The 20201-nt window shown below is 42.0% G+C and overlaps 1 protein-coding gene across 1 annotated transcript in view; it reads left to right on the top strand.

Annotated features, from left to right (window-relative positions):
* Positions 1 to 20201, top strand: part of LOC124864661 (unconventional myosin-XV-like) — a 79412-nt gene that overhangs the window by 38431 nt on the left and 20780 nt on the right. Inside the window, exons 36-48 of the mRNA XM_047359524.1 lie at positions 229 to 591; positions 851 to 915; positions 2523 to 2660; positions 2744 to 2801; positions 2924 to 3071; positions 4463 to 4556; positions 5008 to 5131; positions 5266 to 5381; positions 5537 to 5596; positions 14505 to 14580; positions 14665 to 14780; positions 14887 to 15005; positions 19663 to 19804. Coding sequence (XP_047215480.1) covers positions 229 to 591; positions 851 to 915; positions 2523 to 2660; positions 2744 to 2801; positions 2924 to 3071; positions 4463 to 4556; positions 5008 to 5131; positions 5266 to 5381; positions 5537 to 5596; positions 14505 to 14580; positions 14665 to 14780; positions 14887 to 15005; positions 19663 to 19804 — 1619 coding nt within the window. The remainder of the gene's footprint in view (positions 1 to 228; positions 592 to 850; positions 916 to 2522; positions 2661 to 2743; positions 2802 to 2923; positions 3072 to 4462; positions 4557 to 5007; positions 5132 to 5265; positions 5382 to 5536; positions 5597 to 14504; positions 14581 to 14664; positions 14781 to 14886; positions 15006 to 19662; positions 19805 to 20201) is intronic.

Below are 20201 nucleotides of genomic sequence, written 5' to 3' on the forward strand. Positions count from 1 at the left end.
AGTGCCCCCCTTATAATTTTGGTGTCAGAAAAATGTTCTATTTAAGGTAAAATTCAAATGTCTATTGTTTCTAAAATTTATATAGTATGCCAGATTATTTTACTGTGGCTGTTGGCACTGAATACCAGTGAATTTCTACTGACCTCTACATGCATTAAACCTGCAGTAGAGGCCAGCAGGAAACACTCTCCTGACTCTAATCTTGTTCCTTACCAACTCCTCTTAAAGCCGTCCCAGTGCTGCCAGTAGCTGGAGGAATGATGCCCCCCATGCCAGTCCCCTCCCATCACCATCACCATGAACGACAACAGCAACAAGAGCAAGAACCAAAGCAGGCCCAGTACCACCAATATAACCGTCCCCAACAACCCTACCCCCTACCTTCTTCCTCCACACCCACTCCTGCCACTCGAGTAGCACCTACTCCTTCGCCCTCTCGCGCCCCCACTCCTTGGTCCACAGTTGTCACAGCAGCGGATAAAGAAACAGATGCATCATCTCATGTCGGGGGGGTCCCGGGTCTGCCGGGGATGCCCGCACTCCCAACGATGCCCCCAGTTCGAGGTTTACCTGTGATGACAGGTGTGCCAGGTATAAGGAGCATGAGGAGTGTGACGTGGACTTTCCAGCATGTGTGGCCTAAAATGAGTGGGCATGGTGGACTTCATATATGGCTTTGAATGAAAGCCATGATAGTATTTTTATATTATTCCCAGCTTTCTAAAACAGTTTTAAAGTTTAAAGATCCTGTGTGTTTTGTATGCAGTGAAATAAATGTACGTTCGGCATTTTCCCTTTTTATTATTATATTAATGTTGTTTCACTGTTATTTTCTTCTTGTTTTGCTCAGGATCGGAGGAGATGGTGCTGACTCAGCAGCAACAAGTCATTATCAACCAGCAAGCTATCATTCTGGTGGGAATCACTTTCCTGTCTACAACTCCATTATTCATGCTGCTGTCAATACCACCGTAGTTACGCAAAGTGTATAACTACCATAACATTTCATTCAGATTAAAAAAGGTTTTAAAGACAATATGACCGGGCATTACACCAAATGTAATAGGTCAAAAGAAATACATATTTATTCACTCTTTTTAAAGCAAATTAATAATGAGAAATGTCATGTAATCAAATAAGGCACAGTTTTAAAAATGCTCAAGATCTGCATAATACCCAACATAAAGCACAAAATCTGCAGCTGCACTCTCCAGACACATATCTAAATCAGAGTGACAAATCAATTACAGGGATAAATTAATATCCCAGACAAACCGCCATTATTGCCAGAGAAAATGGGAAATTACATTACCCTAGATGGAATTTGAAGAAGGATAAGTGGATTATTGTTAAGACCTAAGGTAAGTTAACAATAATAATTACAAAAACTGACAAGCCCAAACCAGCATAATTCAAAATGAATTAAATATCTTCACCTAAATGAACTACTCATTAAATTTCCATAACCAAACCGAAGTTACATCCTAAGTCTGGAACCACTATTTGTAAATGTAAGGAAAAAGCTAAACCAATGGCCTAAAATAAAACAGACCAATTTTCAACAACTAAAACTTCTGTGCCAGTCACCAGAAGCATAAACAAGTCTAGTTTTTACAATTATCTTAAACAACCAAAGCTTGCAATGTAGAAATTGAGCCCTGGGTCAGTTCAGTCCTTTATCCCCCATTTCGCACTTGCATGTTGCCTTCATACCTTCATACTTTTCTTCCTGCAAACACCCCATATTAAACCTATTTACCTAAACCATAAAATGTCAGTTTTTTATTTGTAGTTAGGTGTCATGTTTAATCAAATTAATATAGATTAATATTTGAAACATTGAAATAAACTCTGTTCTAAATATTTTGGTTCTGATGCTTGTTTTGGCCAGTAGACCAAATGTAACTGAAAATGACCCCCGAAACAACCCAGTAACCTCCTACTGGAGGCCCAAAGCCTTAGAAATGGCTATAACTCTTGCCAGACAGACAGATGTTAATGATTTGTTTCTTATCCTTTCTTGGTTTTCTTTAGATTGGGGTTATGATGTGTTGGTTTTTGAGAAAGTTTTGTCAGAAAGGTTTTATTTTAAGACATTTTTTCGGCAGTAGTGGCCTTTTTTTTTTGACAGTAGGCAGACAAGAAAGAGGGGTAGAGAGAGGGGAAGACATTTAGCAAATGTCACCGGGTCTGGGACTCGAACCCGGGACAGCCGCTTCGAGGACTGTAGCCTCCGTATATGGTCGCGCGCATAACCCCTACACCATCAGCGCCGCGCCAGAAAGGTTCTATTTAAGTGATTTCTTGATTGTACAGGTCAGGCATTGATCAAGCCTGGGTGCGTAGAGTGAAACTAAAACAGAAGAAATGGGGTTAATCACATTTAACATTTAGGTGTAACAAAAAAGCAAAAACTAAAGAAATTTGTAAAGGGGGCATATACTTTCCACAGTACAGATAACCTATAATTGTCAATATGTCAATCTGTCAAAATAATACAAATATGTGTTTTTATGGTGCAGGCCCAGCAGATGACCATGCAAGCCATGGCGATCCAGCAACAGATGTTGTCTTCCTTCCCTCCTGTTGCTCCGGCCCCCCGGTCACCACCATTACACCACCACACAAACCTGCCACAACACTCACACACACACAGCCCTGTGAGTAAACACATCCTAATTTTGCTGATTTCATCAACTTTTAAATATCATCTTGCAGCCTTAGGGTTTTTGTTTTTCTGCAGACCAAAGAGAACAGCGAGTCACACAAACCCAGCCCTGCTTCCGTTCATCGGAAAACCAGTACGTCTTGTGCTTATTCTATGCTGTATATGTTGACTAAAGTTGAAGATCCTGTCTCCAAAGAGATTAAGCACATCACATTTCAGGTAAATGCTTGTTTTGTTGTTGTTGTTTTTTTCCAGGTACAACACATCGGCTCCCTCCTGAGGATGTAGTTAGATCCAGTGTGAGCAACACAGAGCGTATTGATCCGAGCCACGACATCAAAGATATAATCAAACAGCACCAGCCCGCAGGCACAACATCCTCTCCTGGGTCTCCAACTCAAAGGTAACACACACACACACACATCTGTGTTTTACTATCTTTATGAGGACTTTTCGGTTACTTCCATTGACTTCCATTCATTTTCCTTGATTTTTAGTGCCTAACCCTGACCCTAACACTAACCCTAACCCTAACCAGTTAATACCTAACCCTAACCCTAACAATAACTCAATTCATACCCTAGTCCTAAACCTAACTCCTGTCCCAAGAACGGAATTTGAAAAAGTGAGGACCAGGAAAATGTCCTCACTTTGTCAAAATGTCCTCACTTTGTGATAAAAATACGAAAAATGGTTCTCACTCAGCAACAAGTACAAGAACACACACACACACACACTTGAACTGTTGCCTATTTAAAAAAAGTTTGAGACAACAGTTGTGTTTCCATAGGTTAGCATTTCTTATATCTGATTCCATGATTCTGTTTCTCACATTAATGGAGCAGCACACATTTTGGATTCATAATCCTGAGCACTGATGTCGTCCATAAATGTTCTGTTCAGGAACTGAGGAACTGAACCTTTATTGAGCACTTCTTTACCTTCTCATTATGCGAAATACAGGGGTTGGACAATGAAACTGAAACATCTGTCATTTTAGTGACAGATGTTTCAGTTTAGTGATGGTTTGGGCAGCCATATCATGGCATTCCCTTGGCCCAATACTTGTGCTAGATGGGCGCGTCACTGCCAAGGACTACTGAACCATTCTTGAGGACCATGTGCATCCAATGGTTCAAACATTGTATCGTGAAAGCGGTGTATCAGGATGACAATGCACCAATACACACAGCAAGACTGGTGAAAGATTGGTTTGATGAACATGAAAGTGAAGTTGAACATCTCCCATGGCCTGCACAGTCACCAGATCTAAATATTTTTGAGCCACTTTGGGGTGTTTTGGAGGAGCGAGTCAGGAAACATTTTCCTCCACCAGTATCACGTAGTGACCTGGCCACTATCCTGCAAGAAGAATGGCTTAAAATCCCTCTGACCACTGTGCAGGACTTGTATATGTCATTCCCAAGACGAATTGACGCTGTATTGGCCCCAAAAGGAGGCCCTACACCATACTAATAAATGATTGTGGTCTAAAACCAGGTGTTTCAGTTTCATTGTCCAAACCCTGTACATCCCCTTATCCTCACAGGTTTTTAAATATGCGCAGAATGATGAGGGAAACACATTTTGGGTTTTTCCCAATGAACCACATTTCTTAGGATTTACACTATTTCTTTAAATCAGATTAAAACATATTTTGGATTACGCTGGATCTGATTGGTCAGATCTAAAGAGAGTGTTTAGTTGAGACTTTCTGTGATATATGTAAAGAAATCGTATAATAATGACCACAGAATCTGGTATGTATTTAGTATTATTGTTATGTATCTCTAGGAAAAGTGATGGGAAGAAGTTTGCCAAAAAACCTGACCCTCATGATGAAGCTATGGAAATCCTTAAAGATCAAATGGCAAACCCCCCGCAACCGGTAAATTGCAACTCCTAGAACCCCTTTATACAGGATTAGGACTGCATAACGGTATTAAAAATCAGCTAGAACATGGATGGTCTTTGGGGAGTATTGATAAGGTTTTCTGGGGTGTAGTGTGCTCTCTTTTACTTGTAATAGGGTGTTTTCTCCTTCACAGTATGACTGAAACTGATGGTGAATATGCAGACACCTCTCTATCTCCCTCTCTCTGAGCTTCAGGGAAATAAACTATTTGGCAGAAAAAAAATACTAAGTGCAGGAGCATCATGATTGCTCAATGAAAGAGACTTTCCGATTTTGCTGTGGTTGAGCAAAGTTTGAATGATCATGGAGGTTGTGGAGAAGGGTGGTCCTAATCCAGTTTGAAGGGGCCCTACTCTGCCTGAACACCAAATGGCTTAAACACACAAGGAAAAGAAATGCCACCTAACATTTCCGTGATTCTCAGTCACAAAAGAAGACCCAACCATCTCAACCTAAGGAAGAGGAAGGAGTTAAAGCTATAAAGGTAGCCAAGCCTCGACCTGCAGAGCCAGCAACCAGCCTCAGCATGACCCCAACCCATCCTCCAGGTGAGCTTATCAGATCAATTCACAAACATTAAACGGTAAAATAAACAAAGAAATGTGTTGCACATTTTACACTCATATTTCAACATAGACACGGAGAGTAACTCTGGCTGGACTTCATTAGTGTGTCTCTCCAGTCTCTAGAGATTTACCAGTAGAAGAGGAGAATATTCAGACTCAACTCCACAGCAAAAACAGTGATGAATATTATACCTACTCTAATGTCCCCTGGAAACTCTTCATGAGGAAGGAAGTGAGTTTGAGATCTTTTATGATTGCAGTTTAATTCCATTGCAAGTAACTTCTCAGAGAGATGGAAAAAATTAACAATATATTTGTTTAATGCAATGCTTTTTATGTTACTTTGATAAGAACTTTTTTACTATGATTATTTTTGCTTTGATGCAGGTTTTCTATCCAAAAGAGAACTTGAATAATTCCCTTATCCTGGCCCTAATGTTCAGACAGGTTGGTTAAAAACATCCACGAACATCAACAGACAGTTTTTAAGTTTCTTTTGTGATCATTTATTCATCTTGTTGTTTAAATGTATTTAAAAATAGAAATATGCTCATGTAATATTTTTTGTAAATATGTTAGATATTTAGCAAATATGTATTTAAATGTATTTAAAAATAGAAATATGCTCATGTAATATTTTTTGTAAATATGTTAGATACTTAGCCTGGGGTCTTTCTGCATGGAGTTTGCATGTTCTCCCCGTGCATGTGTGGGTTCTCACTGGGTACTCTGGCTTCCTCCCACAGTCCAAAAACATGCCTGTTAGGTTAATTGGTCACTCTAAATTGCCCTTAGGTGTATGAATGAGTGTGTGTATGGTTGTATGTGTGTTGCCCTGCGATGGACTGGCAACCTGTCCAGGGTGTACCCCGCCTCTCGCCCGTAGACTGCTGGAGATAGGCACCAGCAGACCCACTATGGAATAAGCGGTAGAAAATGACTGACTGACTTAGCAAATATTAAAACACACATGTATATACAGAAAAATAAATAAATAAACAAATATATATATATATATATATATATATATATATACACACAGTACAGACCAAACGTTTGGACACACCTTCTCATTCAAGGAGTTTTCTTTATTTTCATGACTATGAATATTGTAGCTTCACAGTGAAGGCATCAAAACTATGAATTAACACATGTAAGGGGAGGTGAGTTTATTTATATAGCGCCTTTCAGCAATGAGACACTCAAAGCACTATACATACAATTACAATACAATCACAAAGCAAATAAACACAAATACAGACACAGAAAAACAAATCAAACAACAGAGGTAATTTAAAAAAGTTAAATAAAATAAAATAAAGAGAATAGAATAGAATGATGGACAAGAAAATGAAAGGAAAATTAAACTGAAAACGCAACTAATCATGCCTAAATGGCACAGTCAAAGGCCACTCTAAACAAATACGTTTTTAATCTTGAGTTAAAGCAATTTAGGGTTTCGGCGCTTTTACAGTTTTCTGGCAGTTTATTCCAGATTAGTGGAGCATAAGAACTAAAAGCTGCTTCTCCATGTTTAGTTCTGGTTTTGGGTATGCAGAGTAGATTTGAGCGAGATGACCTGAGAGGTCACCACTTGCGTTCAACTTTTCGACACTCCTTTTTTTCACTTCTGACTGGTGGAGCACTTCCCCATGGAGACATTTTCTCCCGAGAAACGACTTTCACTTTAATTGGAGCAATTGAATCAATGATGTCCGAGATTTTAGAATGAAAGTTTTCTACCAGCTCATCTACAGTGTTTCAGGGCAAAGTGGAGGTAGAAGAGTAAATCTGGTTAAAGGTTTCAGCGACACCATCCTTAAAGATGCGTTTTCTTATCATGTCTCTTTGGCAAACTGAGTCATTGCAGATGATGCTTTCAAAAATAACAGAAAAGTGGTCAAATAGGGCAAGTCCAAAATATGTCCCTGTTTGTGCGTTTGCTGTTTAACATGTTGAGTCAAACCAAAATTTCCAAGAGTGTCACATAGATCTATTGTAATTCTGTCTTCAGGTTTTCCATGTGAATGTTGAAGTCTCCCACAATAATTAAACAGTCATAATAAACACAAATCACAGATAAAAGCTCATTAAAATCACTGATAAAGTTTGCTTTGGACTTAGGAGGCCTGTAAATATTCAAGAACATGGTTCGGACAGGGCTCTTTACCTGGAGAGCCAAATATTCAAAAGAGTCAAATTTGCCCAGAAATACTTTTTTACACTCTAATAAATCTTTAAACAAAGTGGCTACCCCTCCACCTTTTCTTTGCTGTCTCCTCTCACAAAGAAAATTGTAGTTCAGAGGCGTCGCCTCTATCAGAATGGGAGCTTCATTAAATTTATGTAACCATGTTTCTGTTAAAAACAGAACATCAAGATCGTGGCCAGTAATGAAGTCATTGATTAAAAATGATTTTCCTGACATAGATCTAATGTTCAGTAAAGCCAGTTTACAGGTCCTTCTCAAAATATTAGCATATTGTGATAAAGTTCATTATTTTCCATAATGTCATGATGAAAATTTTATATTCCTATATTTTAGATTCATTGCACACTAACTGAAATATTTCAGGTCTTTTATTGTCTTAATACGGATGATTTTGGCATACAGCTCATGAAAACCCAAAATTCATATCTCACAAAATTAGCATATCATTAAAAGGGTCTCTAAACGAGCTATGAACCTAATCATCTGAATCAACGAGTTAACTCTAAACACCTGCAAAAGATTCCTGAGGCCTTTAAAACTCCCAGCCTGGTTCATCACTCAAAACCCCAATCATGGGTAAAACTGCCGACCTGACTGCTGTCCAGAAGGCCACTATTGACACCCTCAAGCAAGAGGGTAAGACACAGAAAGAAATTTCTGAACGAATAGGCTGTTCCCAGAGTGCTGTATCAAGGCCCCTCAGTGGGAAGTCTGTGGGAAGGAAAACGTGTGGCAGAAAACGCTGCACAACGAGAAGAGGTAACCGGACCCTGAGGAAGATTGTGGAGAAGGGCTAATTCCAGACCTTGGGGGACCTGCGGAAGCAGTGGACTGAGTCTGGAGTAGAAACATCCAGAGCCACCGTGCACAGGCGTGTGCAGAAAATGGGCTACAGGTTCCGCATTCCCCAGGTCAAGCCACTTTTGAACCAGAAACAGCGGCAGAAGCGCCTGACCTGGGCTACAGAGAAGCAGCACTGGACTGTTGCTCAATAATCCAAAGTACTTTTTTCGGATGAAAGCAAATTCTGCATGTCATTCGGAAATCAAGGTGCCAGAGTCTGGAGGAAGACTGGGGAGAAGGAAATGCCAAAATGCCAGAAGTCCAGTGTCAAGTACCCACAGTCAGTGATGGTCTGGGGTGCCGTGTCAGCTGCTGGTGTTGGTCCACTGTGTTTTATCAAGGGCAGGGTCAATGCAGCTAGCTATCAGGAGATTTTTGAGCACTTCATGCTTCCATCTGCTGAAAAGCTTTATGGAGATGAAGATTTCATTTTTCAGCATGACCTGGCACCTGCTCACAGTGCCAAAACCACTGGTAAATGGTTTACTGACCATGGTATCACTGTGCTCAATTGGCCTGCCAACTCTCCTGACCTGAACCCCATAGAGAATCTGTGGGATATTATGAAGAGAACGTTGAGAGACTCAAGACCCAACACTCTGGATGAGCCAAAGGCCGCTATCGAAGCATCCTGGGCCTCCATAAGACCTCAGCAGTGCCACAGGCTGATTGCCTCCATGCCACGCCGCATTGAAGCAGTCATTTCTGCAAAAGGATTCCCGACCAAGTATTGAGTGCATAACTGTACATGATTATTTGAAGGTTGACGTTTTTTGTATTAAAAACACTTTTCTTTTATTGGTCGGATGAAATATGCAAATGTTGTGAGATAGGAATTTTGGGTTTTCATGAGCTGTATGCCAAAATCATCCGTATTAAGACAATAAAAGACCTGAAATATTTCAGTTAGTGTGCAATGAATCTAAAATATATGAATGTTAAATTTTCATCATGACATTATGGAAAATAATGAACTTTATCACAATATGCTAATATTTTGAGAAGGACCTGTATATGACTTAGTTGCTGATATTAACTCTGTGTCTGGTTGTACCTGACAGTTTATGGCTTTTGTTGATTGTTTATTACTGTCTCTTATCCTTTTGGCTTTGTTCTTTCTGTCACGTATAAGCACAGAGATTTTACAACTATCTCCTATTAGGGGCCCAGGTTTTTCCTGGACATGCTCATTTCTGATAGAGTTACCACTGGGGCCCAGACTGTATCACAGAGAAGTGATGTGAAGATCCTGATTAGGAGGAGATAGATTAGGAGGTGGTGTGGCTCTGTGACTTTTGGAAGATGTTGGTTTAGTAGCAGGGCCTCGGCCACGGGGGGTGTTGAATGGAGGAGATGTCAGAGCCATTTGGGTCCCAATTTTAAGAGCTCCTTTCATGTTATCAGAATCCAGTAAGGCTTAGTGGGCTTAGTGGGGAGATGGGAGAGTTCTGTGCGGTCTGGGTCGGGGTCTGGGGTGAGGGGGGTTTACCAGGGGTGTCGGTCTGGGTGTGGGTTTGGGGGGAGGGGGTATAATGGGGGGGGGGGGGGGGGGTCCACTTCTCCTGTGGATTTCAACGGGGAGACCTTTGGGATGACCTCTCTTTCTCAGCCAACTGGCTGATTGTTTCTGCTGGAGCTGTTGGAGGCAGCGTTATCATTGTTGTTGATACTCCATGTTCTCTGCTGAAGGTCAAAGCTGCTGGCGGATTATTTACTGAATAGAAGAGATTAGATGTGAAACGTCTGGCTCCTGGCTTGTTCAAGCAGAAACCATCTTGCTTGAAGAGTTGTCTTTTTTCCCAAAAAATATTAAAGTTGTCGATGAAGTTCACAGGTGTGGAGGCACATGTTTTTTTCAACCACTTATTAATCATCAGAAGTCTGGAAAAAACCTCCTCTCCACAGAAAATTGGTGCAAAGGGTCCGCTGAGAAACATCTTGATATTGAGACCTCCAACAATATTCAGAAGACGAGTGAAATCCTCCTTCAGTCTTTCTGATTTTTTCTTAGCCACGTCATCCATGGCTCCAAGGTGTATGATAAGGGGTTCGAGGGTCGGGCGCTCTTCTGTGATTGCAAGGATGTTCTCTGAGATATCGACACCACGTTACTGGTACCAATCATAACTTCTGTGTTTTTCTTGTTGCAGACATTTTTAATCCCATCCACAGCTGTGTTGCCCACTATTAGGGTTCTTGGTCTGGTGGGGCGCTTTTTCTCTGGCAGCTTAGGAGAAGACTGTTTAGAAGGAAGGTTGTTCTCAAACCTTTTATTGTTCTCAGAAGATGGATCATTTTCCTGGTTTTCATTCTGTAGTGGAGCAAATCTGTTTTGGAGGAGAATTCCATTATTTCCAGCTGTCTCACTCCTATCAGTTGTTGTGACAGCAGCTTGCTGTCGAAGTCTCCTTTTCCCAGGGGAAACGGGGGCATTTCTCTGTAATTCTGGCCATTCTATTTTATTTAATTGCTGAGATCTTCCAGTGAGTCGTCCACCTTGATTTTCTGGGCATGCCTCTAAAACATGCCAGGAGGGTCTGCCGGGAGGTTTATTCTCAGTGTTCTGATTGCCGGCCGAGTCGTTGAGCTGGCTGTCACTGTTTGGGATCACAGGCAGAGTTGAATCATCGTTGTACCCCATATTCACCTCCACATTCACTTCTAGTCGGTGGATTTTGATCTCCAAAACAGCCAATTTCTGTAAAAGTTTGTCGAAGTCCTCTATGGTGAAGGGAGGCATTTTCTGCTGATTAGCTGGCATCAACTTGTCCTGCTTTCGAGTTCGATTATAAAAACATCAAAGTCCTTTAAAAAATAAAAAATAATAATAATAATCCTTGGGAGTCGCTGGTAAGAAGTTGTTTTAGTCCAATATTTCCGTAATTTTGGCTAAGAGATAAAAACTTAGGTGTAAAAGAATGCAAGCAAGCAGGGAGCTTAGGAGAAAGCATCTGAGCAGGCAGAGAGGCGGAAGTGGAAAAAAAATGTGGAATTATATACTGAACAAAAATGTGTGAAACAACTGAAAATATGTCTTATATTCTAGGTTCTTCAAAGTAGCCACCTTTTGCTTTGATTACTGCTACGCACACTGTTGGCATTCTGTTGATGAGCTTCAAGAGGTAGTCACCTGAAATGGTTTTCCAACAGTCTTGAAGGAGTTCCCAGAGATGCTTAGCACTTGTTGACCCTTTTGCCTTCACTCTGCGGTCCAGATCACCCCAAACCATCTCGATTGGGTTCAAGTCCGGTGACTGTGGAGGCCAGGTCATCTGGTGCAGCACCCCATCACTCTCCTTCTTTGTCAAATAGCCCTTACACAGCCTGGAGGTGTGTTTGTGGTCATTGTCCTGTTGAAAATTAAATGATGGTCCAACTAAACGTAATCCGGATGGAATAGCATGCCGCTGCAAGATGCTGTGGTAGCCATGCTGGTTCAGTATGCCTTCAATTTTGAATAAATCCCCAACAGTGTCACCAGCAACGCACCCCCACACCATCACACCACCTCCTCCATGCTTCACAGTGGGAACCAGGCATGTAGAGTCCATCCGTTCACCTCTTCTGTGCCGCACAAAGACACGGTGGTTGGAACCAAAGATCTCAAACTTGGACTCATCAGACCAAAGCACAGATTTCCACTGGTCTAATGTCCATTCCTTGTGTTGTAATGATGTGGGTTGGCATTTCTTAGGAGGGCCGCGTGGCCCTCCATGTGCTCGCCAGAGATAACCTGACTACCATTAGGTACCAAGATGAGATCCTCAGACCCCTTGTGAGACCATATGCTGGTGCGGTTGGCCCTGGGTTCCTCCTAATGCAGGACAATGCTAGACCTCATGTGGCTGGAGTGTGTCAGCAGTTCCTGCAAGATGAAGACATTGAAGCTATGGACTGGCCCGCCCGTTCCCCAGACCTGAATCCGATTGAGCACATCTAGGACATCATGTCCTGCTCCATCCACCAACTTCACGTTGCACCACAGACTGTCCAGGAGTTGGTGGATACTTTAGTCCAGGTCTGGGAGGAGATCCCTCAGGAGACCATCCACCGTGTCATCAGGAGCATGCCCTGGCGTTGTAGGGAGGTCATACAGGCACGTGGAGGCCACACACAATACTGAGCCTCATTTTGACTTGTTTTAAGGACATTACATCAAAGTTGGATCAGCCTGTAGTGCGTTGTTCCACTTTAATTTTGTGTGTGACTCCAAATCCAGTCCTCCATTGGTTAATAAATTTGATTTCCATTGATGATTTGTGTGTGATTTTGTTGTCAGCACATTCAACTTTGTACAGAACAAAGTATTCAATGAGAATATTTCATTCATTCAGATCTAGGATGTGTTATTTGAGTGTTCCCTTTATTTTTTTGAGCAGTGTATATATATACATGGAAGTTCGCCCAACCAGTCTACATGGGCTTTGTGCACTTGGAGAAGGCGTTCCCTCAGGGAATCCTGTGGGGGGTACTCCTGGGGTATGGGGTACCAGGGTTTGGTACGGGCTGTTAGGTCCCTGTATGACCGGTGTTAGAGCTTGGTCCACATTGCCGGCAGTAAGTCGGACTCATTTCCGGTGAGGGTTGGACTCCGCCAAGGTTGCCCTATGTCACCGATTCTGTTCATAACTTTTATGGACAGAATTTCTAGGTGTTGCCAAGGTGTTGAGAGGATCCGTTTTGGTGGTCGTAGGATTGCGTCTCTGCTTTTTGCAGATGATGTGGTCCTGTTGGCTTTATCAGCTCGTGATCTACAGCTCTCGCTGGAGCAGTTCGCAGCCGAGTGTGAAGCGGCCGGGATGAGAATCAATGCCTTCAAGTCCGAGGGCATGGTCTTGAGCTGGAAATGGGTAGACTGCCTTCTCCGATCCACATTCCTACCCTCATCTATGGTCATAAGCTCTGGGTCGTGACTGAAGGAACCAGATCATGGATACAAGCGGCCGAAATGAGTTTCCTCCGCAGGGTGTCTGGGCTCTCCCTTAGAGAAAGGGTAAGAAGCTCGCTCATCCGGGAGGGACTCAAAGTAGAGCCAGTTGAGGTGGCTCGGACATCTGGTTAGGATGCTTCCTGGACTCCTCCCTGGTGAGGTGTTCCGGGCATGTCCCACCGGGAGGAGGCCCAGAAGAAGACCCAGGACACGCTGGAGGGACTATGTTTCTGGGCTGGCCTGGCAACGCATTGAGATTCCCCCAGACGAGCTGCCCCAAGTGGCTGTGGAGAGGAAGTCTGGGTCTCTCTGCTTAGGCTGCTGCCCCCGCAACCCAACCTCAGATAAGCAGAAGACAACGGATGGATGGATGGATGGATGGATGGATGGATGGATGGATGGATGGATGAGTGGATGGATGGGTGGATGGATGGATGGATGGATGGATGGATGCATATTCAATTAAATTCAATTCAGTTTTATTTATATAGCACCAATTCACAACACGTTGTCTCAAGGCACTTCACAACAGTCAGGTACATACATTCCAATTAATCCTAACATTTGAACAGTGCAGTCGGAGTTAGCTTTTTATTCAAATTGGATAAAACGTTTTTCTATCTAAGGAAACCCAGCAGATTGCATCCAGTCAGTGACTTGCAGCATTCCCTCCACCCGCTCATCCGGGTGGAGGGACATATAAATATTATAGTTAACCCCCCTTGAAATTAGCAGTCAGCCTCGTTTATTCTAATACCGCTTAAATCCCAGTGCAACCAACTGCCTGGAGAAGTCACCTAATTGTGAGTCCATTTTTGTACAATTAATTCTCAGTCTAAATACAACTGTTCTGTGGAGGCCTCAGGGGTTATATAGAGAATATTAGTAAACAAACAGCATCATGAAAACCCAGGAAAATATCAGATCAGGGATAACGTTGTGCAGGGTAATTATCCCAAGCTGCAAACATCACTAAGAGCACTCTTTAATCCATTACCTGAAAGTGTACACAGTTTTGCTCAGTTCAGCCTTGTTTGCTGTTTGAAGCTAGCCTTGTAGTGGACACTGCAAACATGTAAAAGAATTTGATCTGGTCAGATGAGGCCATAATTAAGCTTTTATTTCTACGTGCAAAATTCTATGTGTGGCAGAAAAAAAAAACAATTGCCATCTCCACAGTGAAACATGTTGATGGCACCATAATACTGTGGGAAATGGACAGGATAGCTGGTCAGAGATGATGGGAAGATGGATGGAGCTACGTGCAGGACAGTCCTGGAAGAAAACATGTTTTAGGTGGAAATGTTCAAGGAGTGTGAAACCTTTTGCAATGTAATGCATTTATTCTTGTCTGTGCCTGTCTTTTGTAGGTTGTACACGATACCTTCTCTGAGGCTTGCGTCCGCATCACCCAAGAAGAGAGACAGAAGATGAAAGACCTTTTTGGTAAAAAACAAACAAAAAAAAACCTTCACATCTGCAACCCAGCTCGCCCTGAAAACTTTCATAAGTCCATTTTCTTTTTAATAGCCGAGAACAAAGTGGATCAGGCTTCAGGAACGAATGATGAAAATGTGAAGAAAAAAGTGGTGGCCATGGCCAAAGACTCTTGGGAGATCTACTTCTCCCGCCTCTTCCCCGCCTCTGTGAGTTTCCTAAATCTGCTTTCCCCCTTCTTTAGGCCTGTATGAGTGTTGGTCCACAGTTACATGTATTATCAGGTTGTGGTGAATGCGTGTGTCTGCTTTCCAGGGCAGTGTGGGAACAGGAGTCCAGGTCTTGTCTGTGTCGCATAAAGGCATCAAGCTGCTGAAGTTGGTGAAGAGCAGCTCAACTGCTTCAGACTACTTCAGAGTGCTGAGGACCTACAGGTGAACTCAACTTGTTGGAAGAGGTTAAACATATTTATTTGGTGATAAAGCTGTTTAAGGTTTTTCAAGCTGCTGCATTGAAAACTAGACCACACCTACACTGTACAGGTCCTTCTCAAAATATTAGCATATTGTGATAAAGTTCATTATTTTCCATAATGTCATGATGAAAATGTAACATTGATATATTTTAGATTCATTGCACACTAACTGAAATATTTCAGGTCTTTTATTGTCTTAATACGGATGATTTTGGCATACAGCTCATGAAAACCCAAAATTCCTATCTCACAAAATTAGCATATCATTAAAAGGGTCTCTAAACGAGCTATGAACCTAATCATCTGAATCAACGAGTTAACTCTAAACACCTGCAAAGATTCCTGAGGCCTTTAAAACTCCCAGCCTGGTTCATCACTCAAAACCCCAATCATGGGTAAGATTGCCGACCTGACTGCTGTCCAGAAGGCCACTATTGACACCCTCAAGCAAGAGGGTAAGACACAGAAAGAAATTTCTGAACGAATAGGCTGTTCCCAGAGTGCTGTATCAAGGCACCTCAGTGGGAAGTCTGTGGGAAGGAAAAAGTGTGGCAGAAAACGCTGCACAACGAGAAGAGGTGACCGGACCCTGAGGAAGATTGTGGAGAAGGGCCGATTCCAGACCTTGGGGGACCTGCGGAAGCAGTGGACTGAGTCTGGAGTAGAAACATCCAGAGCCACCGTGCACAGGCGTGTGCAGGAAATGGGCTACAGGTGCCGCATTCCCCAGGTCAAGCCACTTTTGAACCAGAAACAGCAGCAGAAGCGCCTGACCTGGGCTACAGAGAAGCAGCACTGGACTGTTGCTCAGTGGTCCAAAGTACTTTTTTCGGATGAAAGCAAATTCTGCATGTCATTCGGAAATCAAGGTGCCAGAGTCTGGAGGAAGACTGGGGAGAAGGAAATGCCAAAATGCCAGAAGTCCAGTATCAAGTACCCACAGTCAGTGATGGTTTGGGGTGCTGTGTCAGCTGCTGGTGTTGGTCCATTGTGTTTTATCAAGGGCAGGGTCAATGCAGCTAGCTATCAGGAGATTTTGGAGCACTTAATGCTTCCATCTGCTGAAAAGCTTTCTGGAGATGAAGATTTCATTTTTCAGCACGACCTGGCACCTGCTCACAGTGCCAAAACCACTGGTAAATGGTTTACTGACCATGGTATCACTGTGCTCAATTGGCCTGCCAACTCTCCTGACCTGAACCCCATAGAGAATCTGTGGGATATTGTGAAGAGAACGTTGAGAGACTCAAGACCCAACACTCTGGATGAGCTAAAGGCCGCTATCGAAGCATCCTGGGCCTCCATAAGACCTCAGCAGTGCCACAGGCTGATTGCCTCCATGCCACGCCGCATTGAAGCAGTCATTTCTGCAAAAGGATTCCCGACCAAGTATTGAGTGCATAACTGTACATGATTATTTGAAGGTTGACGTTTTTTGTATTAAAAACACTTTTCTTTTATTGGTCGGATGAAATATGCTAATTTTGTGAGATAGGAATTTTGGGTTTTCATGAGCTGTATGCCAAAATCATCCGTATTAAGACAATAAAAGACCTGAAATATTTCAGTTAGTGTGCAATGAATCTAAAATATATGAATGTTAAATTTTCATCATGACATTATGGAAAATAATGAACTTTATCACAATATGCTAATATTTTGAGAAGGACCTGTAAATTATACTCCAACCAATGCTGCGTGCACTGTAGGTAATGTCCTAATATTCACCTATAAATCACAACTACATCACAATAAGCTTTGGTCCCTACGACTATTGCCACTGGATGGATAATTTGATGGATAGCTTGTTTTCTGTATTAAAGAACAATTGGGTGGTTCCTAAATTAAAAGAGACATTCCAGAGAATGTTCTTCTTTTGCATTCTGGGATGTTTTTCAGCTCTTTTAGTGGTTTCCACACATTCATTGTGAAAAAGAAAGTATACCCCATTTTCAATTCTAGAATTGTTCTTATCATTACATTATGAAAACTATCTTTTGCTTACCAAGTTCTAAAATTATTTAAATATAATCTTTAAGTTCACACACAAATCAAATTTGACACTATTATTATTTACTGACTAAAATTAAAATAAAAGGAGAAGCTGTGCATTACAATCTACAGGGGTTGGACAATGAAACTGAAACATCTGTCATTTTAGTGTGGGAGGTTTCATGGCTAAATTGGACCAGCCTGGTAGCCAGTCTTCATTGATTGCACATTGCACCAGTAAGAGCAGAGTGTGAAGGTTCAATTAGCAGGGTAAGAGCACAGGTTTGCTCAAAATATTGAAATGCACACAACATTATGGGTGACATACCAGAGTTCAAAAGAGGACAAATTGTTGGTGCACGTCTTGCTGGCGCATCTGTGACCAAAGACAGCAAGTCTTTGTGATGTATCAAGAGCCACGGTATCCAGGGTAATGTCAGCATACCACCAAGAAGGACGAACCACATCCAACAGGATTAACTGTGGACGCAAGAGGAAGCTGTCTGAAAGGGATGTTCGGGTGCTAACCCGGATTGTATCCAAAAAACATAAAACCACGGCTGCCCAAATCACGGCAGAATTAAATGTGCACCTCAACTCTCCTGTTTCCACCAGAACTGTCTGTCGGGAGCTCCACAGGGTCAATATACACGGCCAGGCTGCTATAGACAAACCTTTGGTCACTCATGCCAATGCCAAACGTCGGTTTCAATGGTGCAAGGAGCGCAAATGTTGGGCTGTGGACAATGTGAAACATGTATTGTTCTCTGATGAGTCCATCTTTACTGTTTTCCCCACATCCGGGAGAGTTACGGTGTGGAGAAGCCCCAAAGAAGCGTACCACCCAGACTGTTGCATGCCCAGAGTGAAGAATGGGGGTGGATCAGTGATGGTTTGGGGTGCCATATCATGGCATTCCCTTGGCCCAATACTTGTGCTAGATGGGAGCATCACTGCCAAGGACTACCGAACCATTCTTGAGGACCATGTGCATCCAATGGTTCAAACATTGAATCCTGAAGGTGGTGCCGTGTATCAGGATGACAATGCACCAATACACACAGCAAGACTGGTGAAAGATTGGTTTGATGAACATGAAAGTGAAGTTGAACATCTCCCATGGCCTGCACAGTCACCAGATCTAAATATTATTGAGCCAGTTTGGGGTGTTTTGGAGGATCGAGTCAGGAAACGTTTTCCTCCACCAGTATCACGTAGTGACCTGGCCACTATCCTGCAAGAAGAATGGCTTAAAATCCCTCTGACCACTGTGCAGGACTTGTATATGTCATTCCCAAGACGAATTGACGCCGTATTGGCCGCAAAAGGAGGCCCTACACCATACTAATAAATGATTGTGGTCTAAAACCAGGTGTTTCAGTTTCATTGTCCAGCCCCTGTAAGTACACCCTAGGATTTAACACCTTGTAGAACCTCCCTAAGCAGCAATAATGTTTTCTGTATGACTTTATTAATCTTTTATGTGGTGGAGGAATTTTTAACAGAAGATTTCTTTGTTGTTTCGTATACAAGATTGCTTCATTGTTAGTAGGGAACAGGTTGGGCCAGGTTTTGACTATCGGACTGCCTCACATTTGACGCTAGAACTCTTTGGTATATAGAGGAGTTCATGGTGGAATAAATAACTGCAAGGTTCCCGAGTCTTGTGGCCACAAAACATGACCATATCATAGCCGTGCCACCACAGTACTTTATAGTTCATGTATGTTTGCTCCAAATTATTGTAATTGGTCTTAACTGAACATGGTGATGTTCCTTGTGATTAAATGTCTAATTTGGTATAACCTGTCCAAAGGACATTGTTGCAGAAGTCGGGTGGGTCATTGAGATGCAACTCTGCAAACACAGTTATGCTTCCATATTATGTTTTATTTCATTAAATTGTATTTATATAGTGCTTTTGTAGCTTGGATTTAACACCTAACAACTTAAAACACAAAATTAAAACATTATTCTGACACTGCAAAACAAAGTAAGAGCACAATCCCTAAAATAGGACAATACCGGCAAAAAAGTGCAAATGAAGAATTAAACTAGCAGTATATGAGGCTTTTAGCATAGATTTTTAAGGACAGGCGGTTCCTTTAAATGTTCCACCATATCAAACTGTAGCCTTTTGAACATTCCCAGATTGACAGACTGCAGCAGTTACTGCTTTAATCTCACTGCTTAGGGCTTTCCTCCATGACATTGTGTTCCTGTAGTCTCCAAACCCAGAAAACGCCAACACTCCTGCTTTTATAAACGTGATCTCACCTGCTGATTATCAATCAATGCTTTTAATTAGCAGCACCTGGCTGATACTTCCACACTGAAGATCTATGAATGGGCATACTTAGTTATTTAAATAAACTGTCCCTTCTGGCTTCATCAGTAGTAACACAGTGTATAATCAGTTGAAATTATTTCAGAATGTTCTTGACTATGATATGGTCTTGAGTAGGGTGTTTATAGTGTACTATACATATTGACATATTGAAATATTTTACTTACCTTTCTTAACAAAGAAATAAAAGATTAGACCACTTGACCAGAATCTTGAGTTGCTTTTAACTTTGACTTTAAGCTGACTTCCTGGTTTGACCTTTTGACTGCCTGTGCAGCTACTCGGACATCCTGTTTGTGTCTATCCCATCAAAAAACATGTTGGAGTTCAACCTGACCAATGAGAAGCTGATCCTGTTCTCCGCTAAAGCGCCACAGGTCAAACATATGATCGACTACTTCCTCACGGAGCTCAAGAAGGTCAGAGGGACATTTTCCACCTTTCACTGGCTATTTTGTATGTCTGTCTTTTAAATCTACATTTCTTTTGATTCAGTATCATTATTTCTGATGGATTGACTTGGTAGTTCAAGGTTTTATTGCCAAAGTGTTTTTAAGCTAAAAGTTTAGGTCCAATGAAAACTCTGTGGCATAAACCTTAAAAAAAGGAATTAGCCCTTTGATCGACAACAGATTATTCATGTTTGTATGTTACATGGCAACCACAAAACTCAGGGTATGTTACTGGGATTTTGTGTGACAGACCTACAAAACATAGCAGATTGTAAAGTGAAAAAACAAAATATGAATTTGTTTTTCAAATAGAAGTCTGAAAAGTGTGGCCTGCTTTTTTACTCGGCCCCTTTTGTTCTGATAC

Source organism: Girardinichthys multiradiatus, chromosome Y (genome assembly GCF_021462225.1).
Source record: "Girardinichthys multiradiatus isolate DD_20200921_A chromosome Y, DD_fGirMul_XY1, whole genome shotgun sequence".
In the NCBI taxonomy this organism is placed as follows: domain Eukaryota; kingdom Metazoa; phylum Chordata; class Actinopteri; order Cyprinodontiformes; family Goodeidae; genus Girardinichthys; species Girardinichthys multiradiatus.